General features: G+C 49.6%; 1 protein-coding gene across 2 annotated transcripts in view; it reads right to left on the reverse strand.

The window, feature by feature from the left end:
* The window catches only part of OCA2 (OCA2 melanosomal transmembrane protein), a 1,377,074-nt gene that overhangs the window by 187,743 nt on the left and 1,171,008 nt on the right, over positions 1-18,323 (reverse strand). For both annotated transcript variants that reach the window (XM_069636602.1, XM_069636601.1), the window contains one exon: positions 11,806-11,899. In XM_069636602.1, the coding sequence (XP_069492703.1) occupies positions 11,806-11,899 (94 nt within the window). The remainder of the gene's footprint in view (positions 1-11,805; positions 11,900-18,323) is intronic.

Raw genomic sequence — 18,323 nt, forward strand, 5'->3', positions numbered from 1 at the left:
ACCTGGGAAGAGGCTAAGGCAAAACCTTGCTAAGAACCTGGTAGAGAGAGACCAGTACAGAAGCTGGACCCCTGAGGAGAAGAGGGGCAAAAGGAAAGATCACCTGAAGAGGAGAGGGGCAACAATCCAGGTCCCCTGAGGATGTGAGGGGCAAAAGAAGAAAGCAAAAAAGAACGTAAAGAAGATGGACTCCTGAAGAAAAGTGGAGGAGGAGAGAGAGGGGGGGATGAACCACTCAAAGGATGAGATGGAGAACCAAAGCTCAGGACCCAGCTGATCCCTCGCCTAAGAGGCCTGCTGTGATCACAGAAGACTAATACATTTGCTCTGTGTAAGTGGCCCTATTGTTTGTCTATCTGAGGACATTGTAAAAGAAAACCTCTTGATTTGTTGGGCTTTTGCTATTTAGGGAAGGACTTAAGTTAGATATTCTACCCTCAATACTTTGCACCCAAGGGAAAGAGGAACAAGTTACTATCTTACCTGGTAACGTTCTTTCGATGGGATGGTCCGACGACGTATTCCATATCTATGACAGTAATCACCACAGCTGTGCTGCTTCGGAAAATCTTTCGGCGTCTGCATCCTGTGTCGATGACGTCGATACGCTGTCCTCGAGGGCCTCCGTCGAGCCGACGTCACCGGATGTTATAAGTACGACGCACGACGCCTGTAGCCTCAGTTGTAGTTGTTTCCCCAGAACGTGTGGCACCAATCTTCTGCCAGAAGGACCACAGAAAGCCTTGTGGAAACGTAAGCTGCAATCGCATAAGAAATTCTGTAGCGGGGAAGGCAAGGAGGGAGCGATATGGAATGCATCGTCGGACCATCCCATCGGAAGAACATTACCAGGTAAGAGAGTAACTTGTTCTTTGAGGGGATTGGGTCCTCCGACTTATTCCATATATATGCCAGACTCCCAAAGCAGTACCAACGTAAGGAGGTGGGAAAAGAATTTAGAATATACAAATTTAGAATGCCCAATAAAATTGCAGAGTAAAGGACCGCCTTGCCAAAGGCCAGATCCTGCCCATGGATAGAATCTAGGGAGTAGTGACGTACAAAAGTATGGACCTAAACCCAAGTGGCTGCATCTCAGATGTTAAGAATGGGAACGCCCCTCTGCAGGGCAGTAGAGGCAGCCATACCCCTAGTCGAATGGGCCGTAAGCCTACAGGAGGGTCCTTACCCGCCAGGTGGTAACATTCAGATATTGCCAAGATAATCCATCTAGACAAAGTCTGCTTAGTCACAGCTTGTCCCAAACGCCTTCCAGCGTAACCAAAAAGAGCTGATTGTCCACTCTGACCCGTGACATGCGTGAAATGTAGAAACGTAAAGCTCTCCTAGGATCTAACCTATGGAGCCTCTCCTCGTCCTTACCAGGATGCGGAGGAGGATAAAATGCCAGAAGAACCACCTTCTGGCTTAAATGAAATTCCGACACCACCTTCGGAAGAAAGGAAGGACGAACTCGAAGGACAACCCTGTCCTTATGAAACAAAGTGAAGGGTGGCTTAACTGAAAGTGCCTGTAACTCACTCACTCTGCGAGCGGAAGTGACCGCAACTAAAAATACAGTTTTAAGGGTTAACAGTCTCAAAGGACAAGAATGTAAAGGCTCAAATGGAGCACCCATTAGAAACCTGAGAACAAGGTTCAAATCCCAACCGGGCACCTGGAAACGTGACGGAGGGAACACATTAGTGAGCCGTTTCAGAAACTGAGAAATTAAAGGAATTTTAAAATAAGAACACTCCTCAGACGAGCGCTTAAATATGTACAGCACCGCCAGGTAACCTTTAATGGTACACACTAAAGACAAAAAAGACAGAACTACAGGAATGTCACATGAAAAAGGATCCACATTCTGAACCCTGCACCAGTCGCAGAACTTTCTCCAACGGCAATGGTACCGGGACTTAGTTGCCGGCTGTCTGGCTGAAAGCAACACCTCCATCACGTCTTCAGGGAGGTCCCAATCCTTATACCTCAACCTTTCAGAAGCCAAGCGTGAAGGTTGAGGGAAGGTTGAGGGATCTGACCTCTGGATGGAGAACCTGACCCCCCTCCCGTGAGAGCAGATCGTCTCGGTAGGGAAGACGACGTGGAGAGTAGATGGACAAGTCGAGAAGGTCCGGGTACCACGTCCTCCTGGCCCATGCCGGAGCAATGAGGATCATCTGGGAACCAAACCTCTGTAACCTCCGCAACACTTGCGGAATGACGGGGACTGGAGGAAACGCGTACAGCAGTGGGAATGACCACTCCACCACAAACGAGTCTCCTAAGGCTCCTCTTGGAGGAAATTCCCACGAGCAGAACCTTTCGCACTTCCGGTTGACACTGGAGGTGAAGAGATCCACTTGAGGGGTCCCCCAAAGGGCGAAGATCTCCAGGAGAATCTCCTGAGCCAACTCCCACTCGTGAGAGATCACGCTCTGCCTGCTCAGAGCGTCCGCCGTCTCATTTTCGTCTCCGGCCAGATAAACTGCCAAGATTGAAATTCCCTGCTGGATGGCCCAAACCAGAGCTGCATCGCCTCCGTGCACAGAGGAAGTGACCCTGCCCCCCCCCCTTTTGTTGAGGTAGTGCATGGCCACTGTGTTGTCCATCAGAATCAGGACATTCTTTCCTCGCACATTTGGCAGAAAAGCCTTCAGGCCACGCCTAACGGCCCTAAGCTCCAACAGATCGATATGGAGTCTGGTCTCCGACGGAGACCAACGACCGCTGACTGTCAGTTCGTTGGCATGAGCTCCCCATCCCGTGAGGGACGCGTCCGTCACGATTGTCACCTCCGGCCAGGGCAGCCAAAACTGAGCCCCCTCATCAGATTACCTTCGACGGCCCACCACAGAAGGTCCTGGGCGACCGAGGGCGGCACCTGAACGAGGTCCGACTTCCTGCTGGAGGACTTGGACCTCTGGAGCTTGAGAGCCCATTGTAAAGATCTCATCCACAACCTGGCCTCTGGCACCAGAAGAATGCAAGATGCCATGAGGCCGAGCAACCTCAAGAACTTGAACGCTGGGAGACTCTGAGCAAGATGAAACTTGTGCACCATCTGCTAAATGTGGTGAGCCCTCACCTGGGGAGGAAAACACTGCCCCAGGGACGTGTCGAGCACTGCTCCGATGTACTGGGGCCGCTGAGTTGGTGTCAAGTGAGACTTCTTTAAGTTGAGGGAGAAGCCCAGCTTGTGAAGGGAGTGGCAGGTGACTGACAGATGATCCAGGACTTGCTCAGGAGAGCGTGTTCTGAGCAACCAATCGTCAGGGTAGGGGTAGACGTGAATCCCCCCTTTCCTGAGATACACTGCCACCACAACCATGAGATTGGTGAAAACCCTCGGGCGGAGGTCAATCCGAACGGCTGGACCCGAAACTGAAAGTGTGAGTCGCCAACCGCTAACCTCAGGTACTTCTTGTGCTTGGGATGGATCGGCACATGAAAATAAGCGTCCTTGAGGCCGAGAGACACCAACCAGTCCTGAAGTTGAAGGGCCTGGAGGACTTGAGAAAGAGCAACCATCTTGAACTTGTCTTTGAGGAGCTTGTTCAAACCGTGCAAGTCCATGATGGGTCTCAATCCTTCGTCTTCCTTCGAAAACAAAAAATAAGGGGAATACCATCCCTTGTTCCTCTCCGCTACAGGCACCAGTTCTATAGCGCCTTTCTCCAGCAGGGATTGAATTTCCTGCACAAGGAGCGGATCCAGACTCTTCAAAGAGAGGTTCCCTGGTGAATTGTCGCGAGGCCTCTGCCGGAAAGGAAGACAGTAGCCGTTGGCTATGATCTCCAGAACCCACACATCTGAAGTAATGGCATGCCATTCTACAAGATGCTGCGCTAGCCTTCCCCCAACCAGAGAAGCATGGGCCTCATGACTGAGCTGAAGCGGCTGCGGCAGTGCCTGAGGGCAAATGGCAACTGCTTGCCCGAACTTGGCACTTCGAGTACCTTGTTTTCCACCTCTGGCACTCCTACGGTTGCCCCTTTGACTAGCAGCTCCTCTCGATTTACTAAAGGACGAGTAATATCGAAAGGAACCTCCCCTCTATTGCTGTCACCTAGGACGAAAAGGCAGAGGTTGGCAGACTGCAACGCCCAACGACTTCGCTGCAGCTTTGGAGGTCTGCAACCTCTCAAGACTCTCGTCAGCCTTGCTGCCAAAAAGATGTTCACCATCAAAGGGCATGTTGAGGAGGCGGGCCTGCACATCAGGAGCAAAACCGGACTTCCGCAACCACGCAAACCTGCGTATTACGGTGCTCGCCACCATGGACCGGCTGACGCAATCAACCATGTCCAGACCCGACTGAATGGATTCACACATGGCATCCTTGCCATCCTGCACAATAGCAAGGAAACCACCCCGTTCCTCCCCTTTGGAAATATGATCAGCCTCTAGGGAAATACAGTTCCACAAAGTGTGCGTGAAACGAGACAAGGCACAAACGGAGTTGGCAGCCTGAAGCGCCATACCCCCAGAAGAAAATACCTTCTTCGCCCAGCCGTCAAAACATTTCTCGTCCCTATCAGGAGGGATGGCAGGGTACGACGCCTGCTTTGCGGGGGCCGTAGCCGACTGCACCACCAAACTTTCCAGAGTGGGGTGCGTGGTCAAGTAGCAGGGGTCACCACTGGCTGGGCGATATTTCTTCGGCAAGGACTTGCTCACTGCCGGGAGACTCTCAGGAGAAGTCCAAGACGCAGCCACCCTTCTCTGCAAGGCCATATGGAATGGCAGCACCGGGTCAGTTGCTGGACCATGGTCCAGGATATCAGTCAGGTCATCCTGCTGAAAATCCCCAGGGGGGGGTAGACCACCCCAGGTAATCCGTGACCCTCAACATCAGGCGCTGATAAGAGGAGTTGGCATGCGTGCCAGGCTCAGGCCTACCAGATTCCACCTCCGGAGAGGTGTCGATCCCACTGGCGTCATGCAATGACTGGCGCAGGTCCTCAAGCTGGCTATGACCAGAAACAATGTCATCAGGGACCTCTGCAGGAACCACACCCACCTCACCTCCTCAGACCCCTCATCCACCTCAGAAATATAATCCAGAGGTTGGAAAGAGGGAACTGAAAAAGGAACAAAGACATGTTTTGCCTTAGCCAGAGCCTTTCTAGGGGGTTCCCCTGCACCACGAGGCATTCCTGACAAAGCCGCCTCGAAAGGCGTCGAGGGCGTCGATGGAATTGGCGTCGAGGTCGAGCGCAGCGGCGACAGCTTCGACAGCGTTGACACAGGGCTCGAGGGCAGAGCCCCGAGCGTGTCTCTCGACAGCCTGGGCGCCAATGGTGTCAAGTCCGTCGCCGACCTTGGAGCCGCCGGCGTCGATGTCTTCTTCGAAGACTTCACAGTCTCGATGGCGTCGAGGACTGGGACCTTGAACGGCCATGCCTAGAGCAACCATCCTTGTCTGATCGGGACCTCGAAGGCGCCCGGTGGTCGCGACGACTGCTCGAGCCCTAAGGCGGACGAGCGGTGTCTCTAGCACGGTCACGACCGGCGTCCTCAGACGGCGCGGACAGACTGGAGCCCTGCAATTGAAAAATCGCCAACATCTCCTTTCGGAAGGAATCCGATTCCTCAGAAGTGGAATGCTTGTTGGGACAAGCAACCCACCGAGGGGCAGAGTCCTCGGAAGAGGACAGGGAAGGTGACTGGTGATGGCACTTCCTGGAGTGCCTCGAAGAGGCAGAGGAATGGCGGGACCGACTCCCAGACCGATAACCCCCGGACTCCCAACAACGATGCGGAGAGTCGCCCCTCGAATCGTCGGTCGAAAAAACAGTGGAACACGACTTCCGGGGCTTGGCCACCTTACCGACCGACAGCTTCTTCTTACGCTCCCGCAAGGCCTTCGATGTGAGCGATTGGCAGTCGACACAGTTGTCCTAATTATGGTCCTCCCGAGGCACCAGAGGCAAACGTTGTGCCTATCCGTCAGCGACATCTTGGACCCGCACACCCGACACTTCTTAAATCCAGACCGCGGGGTGGAAGAAGCTGAAGACGACATACCGATAGCAATGAAGAACAGGATTCAGTAGAATCGAGGCGCGCTGAGATCTCCGAAGTGAAAACGTTCGCGGAAAAAAAGGAACTGAGGCTACGGGCTTTGTGAGTCCTACTTATAACATCCAGTGAGGTCGGCTCGACGGAGGCCCTCGAGGACAGCGTATCAACATAGGATGCAGAAAGATTTTCTGAAGCAGCACAGCTGTGGTGATTACAGTCATAGATATGGAATACGTCGGAGGACCCAATCCCCTCAAATTAACGTTTATAGTCTCCATTACACCATTTGATTTAGCTATTCTCTCGCTTCCAAATAACATGATTCAGGAACCCTTCATTTTAGTTAAAGGATTAGTTGTGACAGGCGAGTTTTCTTTAGGGGTTTTAGTACTTTGGTTTCTTTAAACCCTGTTTTGGTTACACCTGCTTAATAAATATTTTCTTTAAGAAGAACTAAAGTCTGAGACCCTTCTGTTTGCCATGTCATCACACAAGTTACAGTAACAAAAAGGTTTGCCCTTTCACTGTGTTGAAAGTTGAGCAGGTTGCATTATTGTTGAACCCAAAGGGCCTCATTACGACCCAGGCGGTAAGTTACCGCCTGGGCCGTGACTTTACCACCATGGCGTAAACTATGTTTACGCCATGGTGGTTGGCGGATTTACCGCCCCATTCCGACCTTGGCGGGGCGGTAAATCCCCAATCCCCATTTACCCTTCCCCATTCCCATTTTGGCCCCATAGGGCATAATGGGAGTGGGGAAGGCGTTAATTACGCCACCGTAAATTACGGTGGTGTAATTTACTCCATGGTCCCTTAGCGCCATGGATTTTAACACCTGCTAAAAGCAGGTGTTAAAAGCGCCATGGCGCTAAGGGACCTCGTACTCAGGCGGTAAGGGTCGGCGCTGTTAACGCTGCCGTAAACCCCTTACCGCCTGGGTCGTAATGAGGCCCAAAGACTTTACTGCAGCATTGGAAGCCTGCACATTTTCAAGACTGCCAACTGCCTTTTAGCCAAAAACAGATGAGTGTTGGCAAAAATGGCATTTCAAGCAGTTTTGCATGTTTTGCATGGACTTCTTTTGTAAGCCCTGACTTTCTGAGCCAGGAGAATCTTTGCCTGATGGAACTCGCCACCATAGATCTCCCAAAACAGTCGGCTGTGTTGAGTCCTGACTGCATGGATCGGCTCATGGCTTCCTTGACATCTTCCACTATGTTAAGGAAACCTTTTCCTCATTTCACCCTTAGGGATGTGCTCAATTGCTTGAACTATAACAGACCATAAGGTGTGTGTATACTTAGACAATGCACATAAAGCATTAACTAAATTTAGTGCCATACTGCCGGGGCAAAAACACTTTTTTGCTTAAACATTTAATGCTTGTCATCCCGTCAGGGGGTAAAAATTGATAGGTGCTAGTCTTGTAACCTACAGTCACAGATTGTACTACCAGATTATCATGTGCCATATGTCTGATAAGGAATTCGGGATTAGATAAGGATTGTCTGTATTTCTTGGCAAAATCCTTATGGACTGCTGGCCACGAGCAGGGAATCTTCCATAGCTCGATGAGGGGATTCTTAATAGCAATAGGTAAGGGAAGCATAACAAAAGAGGTAATGGCTGGAATGTTTAGAATTAATCTCAACCTCTGGCATTGCTCTGGGCAACCCTCCAGACCATTGTTCTTCGCCTGCCAAGCCATTACAAAAGGGGAAAGGCCAAATACAAATCAATGGATTGACATTTGAACAGATAAGGTTGAGGTCTACACAATGTATATGACTTTTATGTAAGGGTGCAGAAGGAGGAGACTGACACAGATGGCACTGTGATTGTTATAGACGTATTTGTCAAGAAAAATACTACGGGTTTGGTCAGAATGTCTGTGTAAATCAATAGTCCACTGTTGTGTGTTAAAAAGCCTACTTCTGTCCCTCACACTTAAGACTAAACTAAAGATAAGGTAGACTTTATTGGTCCAGAAGAATGACTCCCTCCTTCTGGACCTAGGATAAAAATTAGCTTTGGGTGTTGGTTTCTTCTTAGAGGGAATGTTTCCCTTCCTGGGGTCAGAATTGTCCAACACAAAGTTCAATTACTTCTCCTGGACAGACCCACTGTCTATCTCTTAACACTTTGTATCAAAGTCTTTACAGTTCTGGTTACCAGGCGAATAATTCCCTTCTCCTGGTATCTTGACTTCCCAGTTTCACACAACCGGGGGAATGACTGCCTTCCCCTGTTCTTTCTTGGTTTCCAGGAAAATGCCTTCCTTCTCCTGGTATCTTAGTTTCAAGGTTTAGCAAAGTCAGACGACTGCCTCCCTTTCCCTGGCCATTCTTCCACTTTCTTTACCACAGTTCACAACACTTAGGAAAATGACCCCTTTTCCCCTGGGTTCTTTTATATTCAGTTTCACAGTTCGCAGCACCAGGGGAAAGGACTCCCTTCCCCTTGCTTCTCTTATGCTTGGTGTCACAGTTCACAACACCAGCGGGAATTATTTCCTTCCCCAGGCTTTTCTTAAGTTTTAGTTTTGGCAGACCTGCTTCACTCTCCTTCCAGGTACTGCATCTAAGAAGATGACTTTGGATGGACCTTCCTTGGAGGGTCCCAAGCCCTGATTTCTCTAGGGCTTTTTTCAGGCAGACCTGGTTCACTCACCAGCCAGGCACTGCCTCGTAGAAGAGGTTTTTTTTTGTTGTCATTGTTTTATTAAGGGGTTCTGTTTTATCTCTCTGTTGTGTTTATTTCTTAAATTGATTTTTTAATAAATATGTAGAAAATTGGATGTTTATAGATTTGTAAAGGTGCATGCACACGAAACTCAAAAAAAAAATAAAGTAGAGAAGAGAATTTCTTTGGGTCTTCTTTTGTGGGTGAGGGTCCTACACCCATGTTGTGCTGTTTTCCCAGGGTTTCCCTCCTTGCTCCTACTTGGTGTGTTTGGAGTCCTCCATGACACAACCATGCCCACACCAACCATCCCAGCAACCCTAGTACCTTTCGGGTTCTTGTTGGCTCTCTCCTTTATGTCTGGGCTTCTTCGTGCTTCGGTCTTCCCCCGTTTTTTCTCATTTTCTGGTGGGCTGTGATAGCTATGCATGTCTGCACTTGCACACACTGTCCAGGCACCTGGCACACCTGGACCTTGGTCTTGCCAACTCTCATTCTCTGGGAGGCTGCAGTGGCTCCATAGCATGTAGTTTCTCTTGAAGTGCGCGCCAGCACTTGCTCGCACTGTCCAGGCTCCTCGCACACCTGAACCTGTGGCCTTCCAGTTTTCCATGTTCGTGTCCCAACCAGCGGTCTCTGGTCTGTACTCCGTCGAACCGCTTTCTCACTCACGGTTCTTCTAGGGAGGGTTAGACTCTTGAGTAAGTCCTTCCGTCCTCTTTATTCTGAATGGGCACTGATAACTAGGATGTCCATTCAATTTCCCTGGCTATTCATTGTACCGCAAGTAGCGACTCCACCTTCTCATCTCAGTACTTATCGAGGGAATCATCCTTAGGTATTCCCTACTCTTACTCGTCTCAAGGGATCTTAAGTCACTGGCCCTGCACAGGTACATGGGGGTACTAGACAAAGTGTTAGGGCCTATGGGGTATAGCGGTGGGTAGGGTGTTGGGTGCCATATCGCGTTCTCTTGAGATGTCCTCCCTTGTCCCCAGAGTGGGAGTCTCCTTCCATGAGATCCTCCAGTTGAGTACCTTACCCAGGGGGACTATCGTGTTGGCCTCACCTCCCTGGCTTCATGGGAAGGGGCTCTCCCATGGGAAGAAGTGACAACATTGCGGGATTTGTCACAGTTACCATTTCTTCGTTTGAGATATATTTTACAGACTGCACAAACTTAACACAATCATACCTTCGACAGTGTGTGCATATATAATGATGGATCCAAGGCACACTCTAATTTCAGCAAGAAACTATTACATGCCTTACTAAGCCAGGCAAGATTTTGTAATGTCCCTACATCTAGTTCGTTTCTTCTTTCAGCAATACGTGTATGGGGGTATCCTGTTGCTTATTACTTTTTAGCCACATATTCAGTTTCCTAATCTCTAACATAGTTGATGGGGACATTAACCCTAGATCGTCGTATAACACTTAGTGGAACAGCATTCGATAGGCCTAAAATACGTCTAAATATGGAGCCTTCTATGCAATCAAGCCATTTATTATCTGTAGATTCACAAGATTCACAACCATACAATATTGACAGGGACTATGCTTTGCTAATTAATCAAGAGAAGTCCATGCATACTAAATCCAGAATGATTACACGCGCATCAAATTATTTCTCCCAGTTTTCATTGGCCTCTTAATTCAATGTAAGCCTTCAGTTCTCATTCTGATCTCTTTTCAGTAATAAGCAAGACCAAATATAAATATTTCTTGGCCCACATTTTTGCGGGGGAATTGTGTAACAAGGGGTGTTTGATCCGGCAATGCAGTCTTCGCAGAACTCAAAATTGTACCCAGCTTCATCACATTTTTGTAATACTTAACTCAGGCATTGTGTTTTAGGTACATAAAGAAACGGTGGGAGATTTTACAGGATATTGGGTATGTCCAGAGATCCATTGAAGGTGGCCGACTACGAATATTGGTGGTTCCAGAGGATGTATGCTTAGATTTGATGAGCAGGAGCTAAAATAAGCTCCTGGGTGTCGGGCATCACCCAGTAGGCAGGAGCTATGGCTAAGGAACCAGCAGCCAGTACACAGCACTCTTCACATCAACATCCACACTAACGTTTTTCACATTAGGTATGATCCATGGTATTTGAATTCCTCCCAATTACTTTTTAATGTGCATTCTTAAACACTCAAAGGGAATGTCACATGTGCATGTTTGGAAGGTACCACATGGCATGGCCTGGGGAGCCAAACGTAGCTCCTGGTAACTGTTGGCTTTAAGATAACCAGGCTCTCCTAGGGTAGAAGCAGGAGCTAAATAACTCCCAGCAATGTCGAACCCTGATGTGCAACATTAACATGCCACAAAAAATTGCAATATTTAATTGCCAGTGAGATTGGCAAATTGTAGCATGCAGCCCTGTAAATCAAACTATCCTGAAGACAGATTTCATGTCTATTACAGCCCAAAGGTAGAATGCATTTCCAGAAGCGGTTGGACAACATCAGGCAGGCTCTGGGGTGCTGAACTACGGATAACCAAGCTAATATGCATTGCATATTTAGTTTAAAAGTAGATTATGTGGTTGTTCAAGGATGAAAATTCTCTTCGGTAATACTTGGAGGAGTTTGCTGCCCAAATGGACAGTTTTATTCTTGCACAGGAGGTCAATCTGGAATTGCAATACTTCCACTTTAAATGAAGAAGTGGAGTTTGGGTCCAGCAGAGAGCCTGGTAACCTTTATAATGACAATTGCATGTGAGGTACTGTTTACTACAATTCTGATATAAAGAAAAGAGCAGAAACCTAAAAGAATTTCAGCTAGTCGTGCAATACCCATCCCTCAATGGTTGTTACACTTTTCTTAACAACCATAGTATGTTCGGTCCTACCTCATGAGTGCAGAGGGGGTATATGTACAGCATAATATACATATGAAATCAGTGAAGTCCAGCACTTAAGAGGTTGAGCGAAGGCTGGGATCAATGGGAAGTTCAGCAGCAAATCCCAACCATGAAAAGTGAGCATCTCCCCAGAAACACAGCTCCCATTAGGGAACTGCACAATACATAGAAATGTGTGTCCGGCAAATCAAACTGTTAATGGCAGAAGCAGATTACCTGAAGAATTCCATGAATGAGAAGCCATAGCCATGTTGTTCTGCTATTCCTGCACAAACAACATTTGCTGACGCTCCAATCAAGGTCCCATTACCTTTTGGGGAAAATACAATTATTAAATTTTACTTTAAATATACATTGAATCTTAAATGTTCATTTTACACAGCGGTGATCACACTGAACCAAGCAAAAATCATACGATCTTGAACTCGAACAGAATCCTGCATGTTGCAACAATGCACAGGTTATCTAAGAGCAGAAGCGTTGTTGTATTTTAGGCAATTTATAAAAAAAGAATAGCTAGTGTCACTTCCAACAATAGTTTTAATAGCAATTCCAAAAATGAAGTGTTCCTGGGATTAAAAAGGGCTCAGAAGTTGAATTCTGCAAAAGGAGAAATGACTTACGGTAATGTTCTTTCTATGGATTCTTCTGCCACAGATTCCTCATCAGACAGATATGCCCTTTCAGCTTCAGCTGCTTGGAAAAAACTTCGACAGGGGGCATAGTGGACCTCAACTCGGAAGTTTTTCATCGTCTCAGAACGTGATGTAGGGCGTCCTATATATATTGCGTCACTACACCCGTACCTCAGTTCCCACCTTTTACCTCTGAGCGCAGGCACTGCAGAGGAAAACCAGTGAGAAAAAATTGAGGGTTAGATAAAAGAAATCCCAGAGACCGCTAGTAGGCGTCGTGCACGATGGCCATGTAGGACCGGAGCTCCGCACCCCACCAGCAGAACAAAGGCTGCCCTGACCCCCCAAGGAGCAGTACCGAGCCCCCAGGTTGGCAGACAAGAGAGAGAAGTGAGAGGTCGGGTCCCCGTCACGCTGGGTGCTGGGGTAAATGTCATAACAGCAAGGCCGTGTGCGGCTCCCAGCGGGCCGTGAGTGTAGGGCTGAGGCACACCAGCAAGGAGTGGCGGGAAGAGAAGGGAAGTCCCGCTGCTATATTTGCGGTGTGTCCCTGTCGCCCAGAGAGGAGGGGCTGAGGGTGCAGCAGCGAGAGCCTGCAACAAGCTGCTGCTGCATGGGCGAGCCCGAGCCAGAAGTCAGTGACTGGATAACATAACGCTACGTGCTGCGGCGAGTACGGGCCTGCATGCGGTGACCGAACGATACATTAAAGGGAGACAGCAGCGACCGCAAGCAACGACTGGGAAAGCCAGTGGCCCGGACCAGGCTGCAGTGAGACCAGCAGGAAGGGGAGAAGGAGACTGGCAGTCCCCCAGAGGCAGACAGTGGGTTCCTGGGGAGAATCCCATCCCCCAGTCCACCTCCATAGCTGAAAATGGGCCCAAAAGTAGGCCCCCAGTGAGGGGGACACCTCCATGGTGCTGGAGTCCCCCTGCAAGGAGGAAGAGCTACATCCGGGGGCAGCCCAAGGAGCAAAGCACTGCAGGACCACACTGCTGCGAGCTGAGGTGGCAAGAGTGAGGTGAAGGGGCCAGGCACCGGGGTCCTGTGGGCAGAAGTGCCCAGGCTAGGCATCTGGTGGTGGACAAGCCATGGCGGTAGACAGACTGGGCACCCTGCAGCAGGATGTGTAGATCCTGCTGGAACTGAAGGCTTCAGGGCAGGGGTGCAGTCCTCAATGGGAGCCATCATGGAGAGGGTCACAAAGGTTGAAAAGAGGGTGGAAGCCTTGGAGCACAATCAAAGGGCTGTGGAGATAATGGGCGTGTGTCTGGAGGTCCCGGTCAAGAACTTGAGGCCCGGGAGAGTGAACTCGGTAGCAAGCTGGATGATGTGAAAAACTGGGAGAGGAGGAACAATCTGCAGATTTGGGGTCTCCCAGGCTTGGCCGCTGAGTCACCCAGAGACATGAAAGTCTTACTGTCTAGGGTGCAGAAGAAACTGATGGGTGAGGCATTCGACAAGGGAATATGCTTTGATCAGGTCCAAAGCAGTGCAGGGGCAAAGGGGCCCGATCAGTCGTGGCGAAGTGCCAGAACTACAGAGGCAAGGAGGATATTCTGAGGAGGGCCCGAGAGGTGGGCGACCTTGAATGGGAAGGGGCTATGGTAAGGATTTACCAAGACTTGTCGAATCACATGCTGGAACAGAGGAGAAAATGCAGATCCCTGACCCAATGGTTGCAATAAGAAGGCATGCGCTACCGTTGGCATTTTCCCTTTGCCCTCTCGTTTGAATATGGGGGGGGGCACTACAAGCTCAAGCACGGCTAGGAAGCAACCCAGCTTCTGACAGATCTAAGAAAGGAGGGGACTTTTCAGGAAAAATATGTCCATCGCAGGTTTCAAGAGCGTTTTAACAGTGCATTTGCAAAACAGCCCAAAAGTCGCCAGAAGGAATCGATCCCCACAATATCTAAGAAACTGCAGGTGACCCAGTCAAAGGCCGCAAGCTGAAGAAGGGGGGGGGTCATGACAACTGTTGATTACTTTATAATATAAGGTGAGCAGGTGGGGTAATTCTTTGTGTGTGGTTATTGAAGTTGATGTTGGGGGGGTGGCGGGCTTGTCTTTGCCCTAGTGAATTGGGGATTACCAGGTGTCTTGGAGGAGTGGGGTTGAACACCCTGGATGGGCGTTGTTGCCCAAACGAGTTAAGTAGAGTTTACCAGTTGGGAGTCTGGAGGAGGGGGGTTACATGCATAGCTCAGTTGCAGCTGTGGTTTGTAATGGTCTTCATCATGGGGGAGTTACAGAGAATTCAACCGAAGCCCGACAATGGTAATTGGAAGGTGGCCATACTTAAGGTAAAGGGATTCAATTCCACAAATAAGAACTTACTAACGGCAGGGTTGTTTTGCCAAAGTCCAGTTAGAGTTCTCTTCTCACAGGCAACCCTCTAGCGCAGTGGTCTTCAAACTTTTTTGGCCAGGGCCCCCCTGAGCAAAATTTGGGCAGGTCGGGACCCCCCAGAAATGCCAAATGGACAGTATATATTGCGCGCCGTCACCTGCTCCCATCAAAGTCGCTGGGCTCCCTCATCCCACTCCTACCCAGTCGCTGGTCTCTCCCCACCCCATCACACACCCAGGGCTCTCCCCACTCTGCTCCCATCACTATCCCATGGTTCCCGCCCATTGTGCTCCCACCATAGTCCCTCGGTTCCCCCATCCCGTTCCCAACACAGTCTGAGGGCCAGTGGCGGCTGGTGAATCTTTTTTAAGTGGAGGGGCATTAAGGGGAGGTTCGGGGGGGTTTCCCCCTGTGAATTTTTTTTTAAATAATAGGTTAAAATGTTGCATTGTAGAGCATACTTTTAACAAAAAATGGGTAAATAGCTAAACAGTTTGCAATTGTTGCTGGGAGTCCAGGGGGCAGGCATTGATATTTTATTTCTATCGCGCTCGTACACAAGTGTTTCAGAGCGTGACAAGGCAAGGGAGGGGAACAGAGGAGAATAAAACAGCGATCTTACTAGGCCCAGTGACATTGAGAACGCGCAAGTGTGAGGGGAAAAGTGCATGGAAGGGGGGAGAAGTGGAAAGTGCGAAGCAGAGGAGAAACAGATAAATAACAATAAATAAATAATAAAGGCAACAAACAGTGGTAGTGCAGCCAGCAATTTGCAAGTGCTACGTTTAAGGCAGCAGACAGGGTAGGTCTGATAAGTGCAGGAAGAAAGATGGTTCTCCTCAAGTTTTAGAGTGGCAGGCGCTGTTCCAGAGGGAGGCCCCAGCCGAAGACGGAGATCTACCCCCAGCTCGTTTCTTTGATAAACGACTGACCCTGAGGGAGTTGGAGGTAGAGGAGTGAAGAGCTCGAGAGGGGAGGTATTTGCGGAGGAATAGCTGAAGGTATTTTGGACCCATGCCCCAGAAAGCCTTGTGGACAAGGCAGAGGGTTTTGAATGATAGATGTCCGGTAAAAAGATACCATCCCTGTCCCCTGGGCCCCACTGGTCCTAACACAATGAACATGATTATGTATATATGCAAGGCGCTGCACATTCATACAGCAATCACTCTATCATTCACATGAGCATCCATCACCATACACTCACTCATAACGCATTCATACACATGTTTAAATAAAAACAATGAACATAAACGTACCTTCTGCATTGGCCTGTGTGTGGGTGCTGAAACGGCCTGCTCCAGCTGCTCTGTCCGTATGTGCGAGGAGGCGCAGGAGCTCCCCCTCGGACATACAGACATGCAGTGCCCCAGCCAGCATTTCCAATGAGCTATGCAATGCTGGCGAAGCAAAACGCCCCAGCACTTGCATGGCTCAGTGAGCATGTGCGGCTGGGGAACTAAACTGAACTGTCAAAGGGAAACAGTGTTTCCCTTTGACAGTTCAGCCAGCCCAGGAGCACTCCATTAGCTGGATAAAGCAGCTGAGGGAGTGCTCACTGTTTCACTGGGCTGGCTCCTTAGCTCCTCCATAATGGGTGAGGGGCCACTGGGTGGGCGCCTCTTGCCATTATGGATGAGCCGCCAGGCTCGGACAGGCCTATAGGGCAATGCCTGTACCAAAAATGTAAAATGCTAGTTTGGGCCAATCAAAATGGGCCACCATTTTGGCCAATGTGGACCATTTTGATGAGTTACTTAACTATGCAGTTAGTAATGTTGACCATTGTTGCTGAATATATCACAATTTACTTACATTTTAACACAAAGCACCCCTTTGGGTACTATTGAAACAGTGGGCTTCATAACTACTCTGGCGGTAGCTGTGCCGGTAAAACCGGCACGGCTGCCACTGGAGTTGCATCTGGGTCTGGCACCCGCGAATGGGCAATTACTAGGTCATGCCGAGTTAGGCGGACATGATAATTGCCCTTTCGAAGGTGCCGGTAGATCCCCATTCCCATTTGAGCCCCATATGGCTCAAATGGGAATGGGGAGCTCGGATGCACCGGCACCGTTAATAACGGTGCCGGTGCATCCGACGAGCTGAGGTCAGACCTGGCGGGGACTGTCAAGCACCCACGAGCACAACTCTTACTATGGCGGAACGGTAGCAACGGTGCCGGTAGCTTACCAGCACCGTTGTTACTGGTCCGCCATAGTAGTAATGAGGCCCAGTCTGTGACTAAAGGAATGAATATCCATTTACAACTGTGGGCCACTTTTTCATTGTTGCCTGAGACAGTTTCATGCTTCAGTCCGCCCATGTGGGCCACCCCTGCCCATTTCTTCCAATCAAAAAAAAAAAAAAATCTTTTTTCATGCTGAGCTCTCAGGGCCCCCCTGGGATGCACCCGCGGACCCCTAGGGGGTCGCGACCCACAGTTTGAATACCACTGCTCTAGCGGCACGCGGTGGAGTGAGCATTGAACGGGACGAACATTGGGCAGGCATACTGGGCCTTCAAAAAGGCAGGTTTGGCAGGCTGTGCAGGCAGGTACAGCGATTTTACGACTAATTTAAACTCTTTAAACCTTTCCAGAGAATCATCAGCCTTCTGGCCAAAACGAAACTCCCCCTCGAAAGGCATGTCCAGTAGCCTATTCTGGACATTCGGGGAGAAGCCAGAGGTTTTGAGATAGGCCTGCCTTCTCAATACTACCGCCAACCCCACTGAACGGCTAACACATTCGGCCACGTCCAGACCCATCTGCAGCAACTGCTTGGCTACCTCCCTTCCCATCTTCAACCAGCCGTGTAAACCCATCCTGCATTTCACCTTTGGGGATGTACTGTGCTGCCTGCTCCACGGCTTTCCATGAACCGAAGGAGTATTTTGCAAATCCATTTGGCCGCATTGCTGCCAGAAGTAAAAGACCTTCTTGGCCATTGCGTCCAACCTTTAATCCTCTCTCTCCAGAGGCAGATTTTAAGTGGATGCCACAGGTCTGTTGGTGATTGTGGCTGACTACACAATCAGCCCTTCCGGAGAAGGGCAAGAAGCCAGGAAAGCTGTCTCTCCTCTTGCCGGCCTGTATTTACACATAAAGATAGAATTGACCGGGTTGGGGTGGGGGGGCAGGGTTGTTGCCACAAGGATGTTAGGACATCTGCAATTGCCTTATTAAGTGGCATGTTATGCTCAGTTACAGGATCTTCATCTAAGATGTCTGAACTCGTAGCCCTGAACAGGTGCTGAGGAGGACTTCAAACCTAGGGTGGATATTACCCTTTCTACTAAGGCCCTAAACTTGGTGTGGGTGTAGGGCTGGCCCTTCTAAAGTTCTACATCTGGAGACATGTCGAGGCTGCATAGCAGTGTGTAATCCTTGCCAACAGGTCAGCTTGGTGGTTAAAAAAAAATTGACACCTCCCGACCCTGTATACATGGGATCAATGTCCCAGTGGTCATCGCCCTGGTCGGCATCGAAAATTGATGCCATGGACTCGAAGAATGGAGTGGCGGACAAAAGATCTGACGCCGATAGTTGGCACCAAGGGTTTTTCTTTCGATGCCGATGGAAAGGCTGTCAGTGCCGGCTGAGGTTTGCGTACTATGTGACATTGGGAATGTCAGCCTCGAGGGCTTTACCTTTTTCCTACAAGCTAGACTTGTGTCGACGGCAGTGGTGCCTCTTTTTCTACCGCGATGAAGATGAGGAATAATGGCTACTCGAGTGAGACTGCTT

The sequence above is a fragment of the Ambystoma mexicanum genome, chromosome 7p (genome assembly GCF_040938575.1).
Source record: "Ambystoma mexicanum isolate Mex_15411 chromosome 7p, UKY_AmexF1_1, whole genome shotgun sequence".
Classification (NCBI taxonomy): domain Eukaryota; kingdom Metazoa; phylum Chordata; class Amphibia; order Caudata; family Ambystomatidae; genus Ambystoma; species Ambystoma mexicanum.